Below are 14,561 nucleotides of genomic sequence, written 5' to 3'. Positions count from 1 at the left end.
CACTGTCGAGGATTCCGCCGGGGACTAAAGTCAGTGCTGCGAAGTTGCGGAGGTTTGATTTACGCCATGCGCATACATGTATAACAACGGATCTATGGCAGCTGCTGAGCAAGCTGCTTGCTGGCCCGTACCACTTCCGAAATGGTTATAACAATTTGTCTACAAATAATGCAAGCTTTCTCTGTTAATAACATGAAGGACCTTCAACATTTACTCCGAATAACTTACTGTGTGAAATCTGCGGGTGTAGGGTATCCATTGTAACTTGGATTTTCAGAGTAGAATTTTTTCCAAAGTTATTCAGTTCTGTTATGTTCACAGGGAAACCTGCCATGATGCATGGACACATCTGCGGCTATCTCCGATGTTTGGATGTATCTGCCCCAACAATCACATGAAACGTAGATGCGACAAGATCTTCTCGATAGTGAACCACAACCCGTGCGTCGGTGAGTGTGCTGCAGAGATGATTGCTCATCTCCTTCCAGTCGAGACTGGCCAATTATTGTTGCAGTATTGTTATTACATAAATACAGTTCAATTACTCACTTAATGTCGTCACTTACCAAAGTTTTGTATATAACATTCGTTATATCGTACTCTTGGGTGTATTTGCGAGATTTATTTTTTCAAATATTCTTTACCGCCGTCTCTTCACGTTCTAGCTGGGTAGGTCGAGGCTGATGCTAATTGAGTAGCATTTTCGAGCGACTGTCGGTGTTGTGGAACTTATTGTGTATACATACTGAACGAGCTCAGGAACACACACAGAAAGACAAAGACACGCGTTTGCATCATGTTGCAGTAACGCCATCACACCGATAACCGACACAAATCCACCACCACACGTAAAACACAATACGTTATACCATATTACTATGTACCTAAGCCGTTTGAGTCGAATTTTGTCTGTGTATGTTTGTGCAGAGTTGATCTTTTTTTCACAACGATTAGTACTTAAAATGATTACCCGCCTATGAAACGTCGGCCAACGGGTAGGAGCTGGGGCGACATCCTCGTCCAGGCTTCATGCGCATAATGGAGGTCAGGAATGAGCCCGTGAATCTTTGACAGCGGATCACGGAGCATCCTAACAGGAGCGAGTCGCAAATCGATATCCTTTGAAGCCAGTCTTCTGGTCCGTCAGTCCTACCCGTATATCCGACGCTAGGTTGTAGACTGGCTCCCAAAAGCGAGCGTGTGTCTACCGCGTAGGTACGTAATCATTACAAAATAACACGCTGTGTCCCGTGCTGACTCCGGTGCTCCACTGAGTTGTCTTAATCACCTTGGCGCTTGCCTCTCCTATGGAGGCAAGAAAAATTCAGGCCCGGCGCGTGGAGCACGAGAGAGAAAGTCGGAAGACGTGCGTATGCTTGAGTGATCGCGGCTTGACTGCAGGTTGACATGACCACAGGATCTTTCGATAGTTGACATGACCGCCATTCCGCGTAGCAGCGCCGCGGCGGGGTGTGCGGATACTACAAATTTGAATTTTGAATCGCGTCTTTGGCCAATTGGCGAAGGCGTGCATCGGCGCTATCTGACCTGTGGACGAACAAACGAACGTCGAGGTCCGCAGAGGACGAGAGCATCATCTGAAATTTCAAAGTGATCGACGCGACGGCCGCGCGCTGCACGTGGCAACACAGCAAGCATGCTCACCGCATGATGAAGCAAGTCCGCATCATTGCATGAATTGACTTTCCTCGATATTTGTTATTTGTTATTGTCACAGTCTTGGAGTTCTATTTTTCCCTTTTTCATTCTAGCATGAGGATTGCTGCACGAACGTACCGTGCGTACATTATACTTTACAGTAGTTACTGTTTCACTGACTTCTTTGTATCTTTTTCCTCAATATCTCTGTCGTCTGCCTGTCTGTCTATCTGTCTCTGTATTTTCCATATTTCTGCATTCGTTTTACTCTACGACCAATGAGAAAGTGTTCCTCCTTGTACGTTTACCCTGCGTTATATAAACGACGTACGGTTTCGCGTTGCAACTGAAATGGCTACGGGGAGTATCTCGCTCTGCTCCCTTGTATCCTCCTTCTTAATAACTTGACGCGGTCTTCGTTTATCTCTCTGTCCTGCTTTCACGTCTTGGGCTGAGTCTCTTCCTCAGAATTCTTTCTTGCCCCCCGTTGTTCTTCTCATTAATTTTCCGCTCTCCTTCTCTGTCTCTTGGATAGAGAGGAAGATGAAGAAAGGTAGAGAAAGAGAGGGAGAGAAAATGAGTAGCGAAGAAAAACACGATGAATTGTAAGCCATTTCGTGGGGCATCGCACGTGCGCCGAGTATTCGGGTTTCATATGCACATAACCATGGGTATTATACCTATATGCATATACGAAATGGGTGGGCGTGTCTCGAGGAAACTTCGTTGGTGTACTCTCGAACTCCCGCCACCACTGCCATCACCCTTTGACTAAAGAAGCCCCCTCCCTCCGCGACTTTTCTTCTGTGTTTCAGAGTTTCTGCCCTCCGCGACCATTGACTTATCGGGGACCGACTCCGCGCTCTATCCGTTCGACCCCCACCAGGAGAACTTTCAAGAGTTCTGGTTCCCCCCGACCAGTATGTACCCATATTTTCTCTTCCCCGCCACCGCAACCACGCGAACATTCAATGAGATCGAGGCCCGGTACCGCTACCACGAGGTGCCGCCGCCCAAGGCTCCCGAGGTCCCTAAGCAGCGTCACGGGAACCTAGGCCATCACGCGCCTGGTACGATCCTTGACCACTATCAACACCACAACAACCATGGTCTCGATCTCGACCCAGATCCTGGCCCACGCCCCAATCCAGATCCCGAATATCCTCGACGCCGACCCACCTTGGACGAGCACAATTCTGACGACCTAACCTCCACCGGGGGACGAACACCATTCTCTGAGCATGACTACGCTTCGAGCACCGTCACCATCTCTGAGCATCAACAAAAGCACCTTTCCAAAGACCGGCATGAGCAGAATCGCAATCGCAATGTCTATCCGCACGAAAACAATCGGCACAGCCTAGCACCGTCATCACCGAACTCCCCTTCAGCTGACTCATCCTCTTCCTCCTCCTCTAATCACTCGAATTCCGAGATACAATTCCGTCATCACAACCCTAACCAGCACCAGCACCATAATCACCGCAATAGTCACGCACCATCACCGGCACCGGCACCGGCACCAGCACCAGCACCAGCACCGGGTCACCAACACCACCAGCACCACCATCATCATCACGATCACGATCAGCACTACCATGGAAAGAAATTTGCACCCAGACCGACTTATGAGCATCGGAGTGTCGTTGACGAGATGATCGACCTTGACGACAACGAGCTACGGCTCGGCGGCAGACAGCCCATTGACCGGCTATTCGGTCTCAGCGAAGCCTTCGAAGGGTTCGTCGACAAAGGTTCGTAGGTAGGAGGTAGTTAAGCACACTCGCGATTCGAAGCGCGTCCCGCACCAGCACCTCTGCACCCACTACCGTCGTCAACAGATTATACCTACCTACATGTGTCAAAACACAAGCCAACTAGCCTCCGTGCTCTTCGATTCTCGTCTCGCTCGCTCGGTCGCTTTACATATCCAACGAGGCGCACATGATGATGAAAAATACAACAACTAAATACACTGTTATAAACTACCCGATCAATGTCCCACCCCAAAGATTACAGATCGTCGCATCACGAAGCTTTTCCTCTCCCCATTGGTAACCGGGTAAACTAACAATAAGAAAAGAGAGACAGTAGTAGTACAATTCGATTGAATAAAACTACCTTGACAGACTCGAAACACTCGGAGAATGCTAGCTTACTCTTCTGTCCATTCGTCGACCCTCCGCATCCATCCTCCAATCATGTACTAAATCGATAATTACAGTGAAGGTCATTTCACATCCCGACAACTCAACGAGCTTTGAGGTAATTGAGTCTCAGCTGGAGAATCCCCTTATCGATGCTGATCATCGCGACCTCCATGCCCTTAAGCAGATACCGATACCAGACGTACCCAGGCGGAAGATTCATCACGGAAAAAATCATTCGAAGAGCGAGCAAAACTCGAAAGGAGGTAAGAGATGGTTGGCTTACAATTGTTCAATGGATTCAAGTTATCGCGGTTCGACTGATTTTAGGCGCTGGAAAAATTTGCGATGAAAATTCCATATTGGTACCAGTTTGTCATCGGGGTAGGTATATAAAGCAATGGGTAATTCTTGAGGGGGTAATCAATTCCCTGATGTCGGACGGTCAAGTTAGCTTTAATCGTCACATTGCTACTTCAGAGGAAGCCCACCACTCGTGCGATTTACCGGTGTCGTTGGCGTTAAACGCTTCTACTGCTGGTCTTTCTAAATTTTTAATCTCGCCCCCAAACCTCAATAAATTCCGAGACACTCGCCCTCTCGTTCTCTCTCTACCTATACTGCTGTATAAGCTTCATTCTTTGCGGTGCGGTGCGATGGGTTGGCCAGAATTCTCGCCCGGCGTTCCGAGGTCTCCATCGTCCGAGACAAAGAGTGACGCGAACAAACTACCATCCCACCAACTCGCAGTTTAACCGCTAAATTTCAGACCCCAAGGCTCGCACGGGGCGGATGGACCTAGGCAGAAAAGGAAGAACGAAAGGGGGATGAGGGTGAAAAAATGGATTTGACTCGATACGGACGAGAAGGGCTTCCCCTAACTTATGGCTACCCACGAATCCCTCGCGATACTGGGCCACGGTTTTATTAAGACAAACGAGCCACCCTTAGCGTAACCACGTGATATCCCGTCCTCAGCCTTCGGACTCCATCAAATCTCATTTCTGATGCTGTGCAGGTAAGCCAGCGGTCGCACTGTCCTCAGGATCTAAGGCGAAAGGTCATCGGGTCGTGCATCGTCCTGCAGCGGCGGTAACCTTGTCTAGCACCTGCCACCAAGCCTACACTTCTTGCAGGTGAGCAGATATCGATGTGTGTAAAACAATTGTTCCTCTGACAAGCATCAAACGAATTTCAAATTCTCGTCATCTGTAGCAATGACCCAGACTGTAAGACGGCGTTGCAGCCAGTCCTGAACCACTGCGACCTCGGAAACTGCGCTAGGAACGCCTGCATGGATGCTCTTCAACAGTTTTATCGAACAGCGAGTGAAGCGCACACCATGGAGATCGCATTTTGTTTGTGCAGGTGAGCACTGAGGAACGTGGCCAATCTTTCATGGGATTGGTATAAGTTTAAGGTCGAGTTTGAGGAAGTGTAATTTGTTTTCCACGGTTGTTTTCATCCGCTTGCACAACCGAGCGAAACCCACCACGTCAACTCGGGTGTCTAAACTGAATCGGGAAAAAGTTTGTATCGAAGAAGGCTTGTGAACTCAAGGGCGTACTCCTCTCCTTCCTTCCCGTGTACGCGGAATGAGAGAAGAAGAGACGTCTTCTTTTAAACGATAAAGCTGTTTAAAACTTTTAAGTGGCTTCACCTCCCTTCACACAAAACAACGCTCAAAGTTTATTTTATGGAGTTATTTGCCGGGCGTTCGAGCCCACCGTGAACATAACAGCGTCTAACCGACTAACAATAAGCTATAACCACACCTGATAACGTTAAAGGAAAACCAACAACAAACGGGACGACTGCATCATTGCTCAAGAAAAAATGCACCCCGCATGCGCCCAGCGAGTCGAGGGGGTTGAAATGCCCACTTGTCACAGCCTCGCCGAAGTCTGCAGGGAAGACAAAGCATGCAGGTAAAAAACTGTGCGAGCATGGTCCGGTTCTAATAATTTACTTTGTTAGGCAAGTTCGAGCCGACATTGACCCAGAGTTTGCGTTTAAGGAAGAGGCTCGAGTACTACGAACAGAGTTGTGCGGTCGACAGTGTGACGAAAAAGTGCGCCGGGGTAACGAAAGAGTGTCGTCGAGCAATGATCGGGATCCTAGGCACGGAGCTGCGTTCAAACTGTGCTTGCAAAGGGACAGACCTAGCACAAGTCTCCGACTGCCTCGGCTGGCAGCGACTGCTCTGGGTTAATCCGTGCGTGGGTAAGTTTAACCCCTGATAACTTACCCGTGTGCCTAACTGTGATCCCTAGCTTTAGGCGCAAACACAGATGACAAATTTCCTTGACGAGAGCAGAGCCCTCAAGGTATGATTGCGATTGTATTCGGGATTCAGGAAGGATTTATCGCGTCAATCCACGAGTCTGTAAGCTTCGAGAATTATAAATGTCACGTTGTATTGATCCCGACAATACGTTTCCGATGGTGTGATCCCAAATTATCTAATCAAGTATATTATTCACCTATATACCCGAGGATCTTCCGAAGCATTATTACTTTGTTAGGCTTTCGTTTTTGACTTGGGGACTGAAATCCCTAGATTAACGGCACTGTTGTACGTTTTCAACGATGGAGTTTGTGCCAGGTTTCTTCCACTGCTGGCTAGCGTTAGAGCTTGTGGTGAAATCGAAATGTTTCTACTACACTTGTACGTATTGAGGATTTGCCCAAACGTATCGATTGGTCAAGTGTGATGTCAAAAGAGCCATTCCGCAGTTGCTTGAAATAGAGCTGCTATGTGGAGAATTTGTCAATTTCACCTGATTTATGATTCACCTGATTATGATTAATGCCCATGCTTCGTCGAATGATGATTGATTCAAGTGGTGGACAAAGGACCACCTATTATCCGCACTTGTGTCAGCTCTCGCGGCTCAAGTATAAACGCGATTAGCGATTCGTCGCGAAATAAAACAGTAAAACCGAAATTTGCGAAGATCTTCTAACAAGTTTGATCAATTCCTCATTGACTGGCTACAGAGGCGAGCTGTTTAATTAGGACTATCTTCGGTGCGGCCTTCACTTAAGTTAAAGTAGATACCAAAGGTACAATTCCTGACAAACGACAACCGCTATTTATACTCTCCTGGGTCGATACACGTCCTGAATGTATACTACAAAGGTTGTCTCGCCTATCCGCAAGATCCAATCACGTTAAAGGACTGAAGCTAGCTTCGGAAACTTGGGGAGAAAATTAATACTGCTCTTCAAAATATAGTTGTTGATCAATAAAATCGAATGTTAGTCGATGCTATGATTACGCTATTCATCCGTTCGCCACCTCTTTGAATTATTGTAGTGTGCTTACATCAATTTACCGGTTCGATTCCCACTCATAGGGGGAGTATAACATATCCGCAGTAGTGTTGCCCTGCTGTGGCACAATGCACACAGCCCTTCAATCATTACACTAGATGCGGCCACGCAAGCTTGGATGAAATGCAACCATTACGGCCGATTCGATTGATTCTCGTTCATTAATTCAATTCACAAATAGATTATTGCGAGCAAGGAAGATATGCATTTATTCCGGATGACATTAGAGTGGTCACTCTCAATCTGCCAACCACATTACTGCGTTCCTAATATGATTGTGCGTAACTCGACAGAATATAAATGAATATCGATGGCAATAAAACCGAAGCGATAAGTTGGCCCGTGTAATAGCAGTAAGAATTTATTGAGGTGGCTTATCTTCTCAAGCGTTTACAATAAGAAGCGAGTTAGAACGACTCTGTAAATTAGTTCGGTCAAGTTGACGAGTTCTTACATTGCAAGTGCAAAGGGTTTTGGATTAATTCGGTGACGTTTCGCTGCGTAGTTGAGTCGCAGAAGGACTTTCACGCGCGAAGAAAAGCCCATCGTCAACGTACAACAACGGTTCTAACCCTAACAACGGAAGTGGAGGAAAATTCGAGTGATCTGGCTGAGTCGCACTCGGTCGAGCCAATTTCGAAGGTCACACAGGTTGCCGATTCCTGGGACTCAACCACCACTGTCTCGACGACGTCGACTACCACCACCACTACAACCACCACTACTACCGTGCCCCCGAGTAAGTCCCAAAGCTCTTACCAGTGACTTGTAAGTTCTGCGGTTGTGCGGGCTGAACGTAATGCGATTGAGCCCGGTCCCTCTGTTCCAGGATTCTGCATCGTGCAAAGGCCCAGACAGACGCATCAGTACATCAGGGAAGGCCGAGGGAAGAGGGTGAGTAGATGATGAACCGTGAAATGGTTGTGTACAAACCTCGGGTGTTCTAGGAATAGAGAAATAAAATCGCTTGAGATAAACGACAGAGTTAAGTTTCGAGGTCTACCCCACAGCTCTACAGAGAGGACGAACCCGAGTGTTCGGAACTTTGCCAGTGCAGCGAGGGCGAGGTGCTTATCTGCAACACCATCTGCGTCGAGTCTTCACCCTGTAAAACCGACTTTGCATTCTACAACCACGCTGCTCCCGCTTACCAGGCGTACCGCGGTCGCTGTCTCTGTTACAGTGGACGCTTCATCTGCATGCGGCCATTCCCAGGTCAGTTATAGACCCCGATGATTCACTATTCTAAATGCATTTTTTCTCTAACGTCATTCTTCATCGCACTGCAGACGCGTACAGCATCCCCCACGGCATCTTCATGTTTCTCGGGTATAGCGAAGCTGATGAAAATCTGCTCAAGCAACACAGCAATCTCACAATTCTCGACGCTGTTTCATCGCTGGACAGCTTCGTGCAACAAGAAATTGACAACCAGGTGCAGTTTTGAATACATTAAACAATTCCACAAGTTTTCGAACGTCTTAAAAATACCGGAATCCACCCACTCCCTATACACATTATGTCATTATCTGAACCCAGTTTACCTCATTACAGACTGTCTGCACACTGCTTCTGTACAACGTGACTAAAGAAAATGTCATCGCCATTGCTCAAATAAAGTCGGACACAACTCTTACGGGTAACACGAGTCACCTGTCTCGAAGTCAGGCCGAGCTTCAAACCCAGGTACAAACATTGCAGCAGTTGAAGCGGGTAAAGGTGAGTAAACAAACCTTTAGTATTTGCCAATGGGATCTGAAGGTAAGCTTTGTTCTTCAAGATCCATTGGTAAATAAATTTCCAATTTGATACGAAACACGCTGTTAAACACTCTGCGTCTTCTTTTTTCCCCTTAGGATGAGTGCGCAGAAATGCTTCGCGATTTGAGTGAAAAGATCAACAACAAACATCACGAGATCTACACGCATCCGCTTTTGTCAATATTCAAAATGGCGGAAGTCGAAGTCAGGCTTCCACAAACAAACAGAGGCAGTCCGTCGCGATTCGTGAAAGATCCGCTTCAGCGGTTACTCTTGACGTTGCTACTCGTCACAACGAGTTACCTCGTGACTAGAAGACCCGGCATCTGTATTCCAACTGTAACGCCATCAGCGTTCGTCAAAACGATGCGCCAAGGCTCGTGACAGAGCATAACTCGCGATATTGTAGAATTATCACCACAACAGAGACTCACGTAGTGAGGAAGGGTGTATAATAGCGTTGAGCCAGGTAGGAACAAGATTCGCTTCATTCTTCGGTTGTGTACGCTACGGTTTCGTCGTTCTGTATACACATCGCGTGCGCAAATCGCAAACCATAACAACTGCGGAATCTTGGCGAGACTGTAGTATTGTTTGCTTGTTATTTTCTTTGAAGAAATTTATATAGTAAATGCATTTTGGTCGAATAAAATTCGACGCTAATCAGTGATAGTCGTAATAAGACTCTGTCTGATAAAGTCTCACCCATGATGAACGTAGAGAACGATGGAAAACAGCAGCGTTACAAGTACACATATATATATATAATATTTATATACATATTTGTGTGTATATATATATTATATACTACATATATTAAGTATGTCTAAAGAAATAAGTCCTCGCTCATACTGAAAATTATTATCATATACCAATTAAGAAGTTATTATTATAGTTATGTGGGGTTGAAGAGATGATTGAAGCCCGAGCGAAAAGGAAAGCTTGCCTCCTCCAAGACACACCATATTGGGTTCCAGTGAATTATTCACACCTTGCGCGTTATTTTAGCACAAATTTAATCTGGGTTGATTTATTTTTTTACGTTTACCCGTACTTCAAATGTATAGTTATATATATATATATATTGTACATCGAATGAAAAAGTCCGCGAGATTGCCGAAAGAAAGATAGTCATGAAAACCCTGTCGGTACAGAGGAGGGAGGTAGAGTGTCAAAAAAAAGAGGGCAAACAAAAACTCCCGCCTCTTTCAATGCTCTCTTCGACCCCGTTAAGCTCTTTACAATTAGCTCAATACACGGTTGAACAAATTTCGCGAGATCCTTGCTGCGGTTCAAGATTTTCAAGCTTTCAACCATGGGGTCGGACTGACTATAAAAATATGTGACGGAACGGGAAAACATCGAGTATTCCATGCGAATTTCACTACCTATTGAATATTGGCAGATCGAAAACAAAAAACAAGAGAGAGACAAACAACTATATATACCAACCAATCCATCAAGCACAAATAGGAATAGGGCTACTTTATATTTTAGGTTAGACTAAGCTCAAAATCGTCACTAAAGCTTCTCAATTATCATTTTTAACGTTGTTTCAAACTTTTACAAATTGTTTTAAAGAGCCTCGTGACGCCGGCGCTGGCGCCATTTAGAGGTGACAAGAGATTAGAAATTTAGTGTGCGATTGTAAGATATCGTACTGAAAATATGGTAAAACATTGATGACTAATTCTCTACTTTCGAGTACGGTTGTCGCTCTAAACGATCTCAAGAAATAGATTCGAGTACTCAATTTCCGACTGCATTGCACTCACGTGCCTATGTAAATAAAATTTGAAAAAAAAAAATTGAGAATTAATTATTGATATCCCAGGAATTGGCAAACCTTCCACGGTCAACGTGAATCAGTTCAAGAATTACATTGTGAGAAAAATGTCACTTGCCAGGATACTAGCAACTGTTATAGTATTTAACTTTAAAGTCGGTCTGGTCTTGAATTCACTCGTGCAAATTGTTATTCCGACCTGCTGCTATCGCCTGTAATATGTAAGCCTCCAAAGTTCCCCACTCAAAAACGCGGTAGACAATGTAGACAAAAACAATAACTAAAATAGAATTCTATACATATACATGTAGGTATATTGAAAAATTGAACAAAAATATATATGTATATATATCGTATAGACATGAGTAATAAATAGATACCCGTATAGAAATAGATGTGTACATATATATTGCATTGTAATTAAGAGGAGAGAATTAATCATTGGAAGTCGAATTGGGCAGTTGCGGAAATTTATTTTCGTTCGTAAAGCCGTCTCGTATATAAATGTTATATAGTATTCGGGGCGTTACGTAATATTGAATACAATTACTTATTATACCTAGGAAATACGAATGTTTCTACTATTCATTTGACTTTCAATAGATTAAATGATATACATACATACATATATTACATGTATAGTACGTAATGTGAAAAAGGCTATACAGTACTGTAAAAAAGTACCACAAATAATATATTGTTTGTATATGGGAAAAAGAATTCTATTTAAACAATACTTGTAATAGAATAAAAATTGTTAATCTATAATAACGTAATTATAATATATCTACTTATTATATTTATAGCCGAACGAACTGAAAACGAGATGGTGGAACACCTCGCACGCCCTTGATCGTCGATACTTGAACTGATGCCTGACCTAAAACTATAATTCAAGTATCGAAGATCCATCGAGAGCTTATAAAATAACGATCGATAATTATGTGGCATAATAAGTGCGTGCGAAGCGCGGCCAAGACTCCGCACAACAAAGCAATAATGTATAGAGAGAAAAATGAGAGCGAGGGAGAACAATATAGAAAAGAGCGAAAACGAGATATCTGAGAGCGTGAGAGTGAGAGGGGAAAATTTTTACTGAAAAGAGATGACAAAGAAAAAAAAAGAAAGGTTGATTTAAGATTTAAGTTTATCTTGTACTAAATCACGTACCTAACGTTATAAGTTTAAGGCAATTCCATTCTACGTATAACAATGCCAGACGCGGAAATCATTAGATTGTGTCTCCACTGCGGTATAAGTGATCGTGTAACGAAATCGAAATGGACCCGCAATTCCATATAACTATAGATATCGTCGAGTTTCATAAATATCAGATTTGAGATTTGAATTAAATTCGCCTGTACCGGTATTTGGCGAGACTTCATTATGCAAGTTATTTATTGCTCGGTTTTTGAAGTACGTACCTATACCGTTATAACTTTCCACCACGTCGCGGCTAAGGGCAACCTAATAGCTGTTTAAGCATTAAGGCTTATTTGTTCGTCCCACGAAGTCGCAATAAAGTACGGTAAAGTTGGTTTCAATAAAGCTAAGAGCCGCAGGGCCCAATTTCGCTCCTTTCAAACGTTGAACTATAGTTCATTTCCGAATGTTTACCAGTTTGCAGATACATTCCTTACGTATTTTTCATTTCTCAACTCCTCATTGTAGTGAGTAAAAAATTTATCAAACCTCGTTATGAGATTTTATTTCAAAAATTGTATAATTTCATGAAGCCGGGATACCTACCCCCGGTATCTCTTAAATCAGTTGATACACAAGGGGCGCCGGAGACAAATTAAAAATGAGCGTTAATTTCCCCCGCGCTGTTTGAACATATCAAGACCCGGCGTGACCGGGTCAGCCAATATTTTTATTACCATATACTATACTTGTTCGCCGGTTGAGAGAATGTACCCGCGTACGTCCGTATAACTGCAGGTCAAAAAGGTAACTCGGAAAGAGTTACGAGAAACGGGCCGTAGACAAGCGACGTATTGCGACACGGCAACCGGCAAGGGTCAAAAATCGATCGTTTTCGGTACTCTACGGTGCCTCACGTATACTTCCATATTGAACTACAAATATAAGTATGTACGTGTATATTATACATACACATATATACATGTATTATGTAAGAGGTTATATTGTACATAAAAAATACATGTATACCCTAATGTACATAGATTAAGACACTTACCGATCGAGGCTGCAATTAAATCCATGGAATTTGTTTTATTGGCCGTCGGTCACTCTATTTTATCAGCACATGGTACACTTACCCACATGGTCAGATCGATTTCATGAAATCTACATTGTCGACCGTCGGTTCAGCGATTCGATTAATGATAAAATAATATACGCGGTGAACCGAATAGATTTTTTTTCTCCGTCACTCGGACCAATTCTTCATTCAAATATGAAGCAGGTAGGGTAAAAAAAAATTACCTGAATAATGAAAGGGAAAATGTACCAATATCCCAACCAATGTATACTCGACTCTAGCAAGTCCGCTGATTGACTGTGAATGCGTTATCGTTCTTCTCGCGATGTTTCACATGCGGCAACACACACGTGCGCACGTTACCTCACCTGGAATAAATGCGAGGAACTGACATACGCCACGGATGTGTCGGTGCTGCGTACCAGGGTGAAAATGTTGTATGACACCATTTCCTCCCTCGAATTGCGTTTGCGTGGTTCGTTCAATACTTAATAAGCGCTATTCCGACCGGGCTAACACGATACAACACACAACGTGCGCACGTGCATGCGTGCATGCGTGACATATCTATAGCTAGTGGGTACTCAAAGTCGAGCGCAACGTAAAGTAAACTTTGCGCAAATTATGCAAACAAATGATTTTGGTACACGTGTACGCGAAACGCGACGACCGTAAACAACGATAACGTTACACAATGCATACGTCAACGAAATAATCTATGCCCAACTTTGATGAAACAGAAACGGAATACGTATACCGTGGCGTGTACTACATATTGCAATAATTGAACATATTATAAAAAGTCTGTACGAAAAAATTAAGATAAAGAAAAGGGAAACGAAACCTGTTGTCTAGGAATAAGCTGTCATGTACATTGTGCACTATACATTAGGTTGTAAGTATTATAAATTGAATACAATGCGAAAGTTGTAGCGCGTTGTTTAATAAAGAAATAATGTCTACGAACTATGTGTAGATAAGCATTACTTCAGTCGAGGTTTTCCTAAGTAACTCTTCAACAAATCTTTGGACTTTTGTTGTTTCCGTCTGCTAAACTTGAACGCGAGGTGTGATTTTAGCGCAACCCATATGCATATGTCATAATTGAAAATTATCGTCAAAAAAAGAAAAAGTCGAGCTTGAATCGGCGAACTCAAATCGTGAACGTGATGTGACTTGGGCGAGGGCGAATCACCGGCATGGAAGAGCTACAAACGATGAGAATCGAGTGCAGCAGCAACTTTGGCAGGCAAGTTGCTGGTGTAAACAGGCGGGGTATAAGGTATATCTGGCACAACGCGATCAATAGCGAATCACCGTTTTATTAATAACGTTAAAAGTGACGAGGGTCTTCTCAGCTGACAAAAATTCTGAAATAAAGGGAACCCCAGATACGGAGTAACAGGGATAAGAATAAAAGTAAAAATCGAACTGCATCAGCGATCTGCAAAGACGAGTATCGCACTGAAACTATGCCATCCCCACTGAAATTTCATCACTGCTCTAGTCTTAGCGATTTTCTGTCTTATACCCTTATCTGCCGTGCATGGCACCCAAGTATCTAGTATTCATAATTATCCTTCGAGTGCATCAGCAGAGGCCATATTCATCGTGCGCGAAGAAGCGTAAAACGAACATAAAACAGGGAT

General features: G+C 43.9%; 1 protein-coding gene across 4 annotated transcripts in view; it reads left to right on the top strand.

Annotated features, from left to right (window-relative positions):
- The window catches only part of Gfrl (Glial cell line-derived neurotrophic family receptor-like), a 63,536-nt gene extending 49,655 nt beyond the window's left edge, over positions 1–13,881 (top strand). The window contains exons 5-18 of one of the 4 annotated variants that reach the window (XR_006883650.2): positions 322–449; positions 2,475–3,413; positions 3,884–4,072; positions 4,825–4,942; positions 5,022–5,174; positions 5,597–5,734; positions 5,824–6,029; positions 7,648–7,881; positions 7,972–8,036; positions 8,153–8,357; positions 8,432–8,577; positions 8,697–8,861; positions 8,999–9,371; positions 11,495–13,881. Coding sequence is in view for 3 of the 4 variants with exons in the window: in XM_046629981.2 (XP_046485937.1) it covers positions 322–449; positions 2,475–3,413; positions 3,884–4,072; positions 4,825–4,942; positions 5,022–5,174; positions 5,597–5,734; positions 5,824–6,029; positions 7,648–7,881; positions 7,972–8,036; positions 8,153–8,357; positions 8,432–8,577; positions 8,697–8,861; positions 8,999–9,286 (2,974 nt within the window). In the remaining variant the exon portion in view is untranslated. Of the gene's footprint in view, positions 1–321; positions 450–2,474; positions 3,414–3,883; positions 4,073–4,824; positions 4,943–5,021; positions 5,175–5,596; positions 5,735–5,823; positions 6,030–7,647; positions 7,882–7,971; positions 8,037–8,152; positions 8,358–8,431; positions 8,578–8,696; positions 8,862–8,998 lie in introns of all 4 variants that reach the window. The other 3 variants (XM_046629982.2, XM_046629981.2, XM_046629983.2) reach the window with 3 other exon arrangements.
- Positions 13,882–14,561: the final 680 nt, after the last annotated feature.

The sequence above is a fragment of the Neodiprion pinetum genome, chromosome 5, assembly GCF_021155775.2.
Source record: "Neodiprion pinetum isolate iyNeoPine1 chromosome 5, iyNeoPine1.2, whole genome shotgun sequence".
Lineage (NCBI taxonomy): Eukaryota > Metazoa > Arthropoda > Insecta > Hymenoptera > Diprionidae > Neodiprion > Neodiprion pinetum.
The sequence above is the reverse complement of the archived record's forward strand: the minus strand, read 5'-3'. Positions and strand labels throughout refer to the sequence as shown.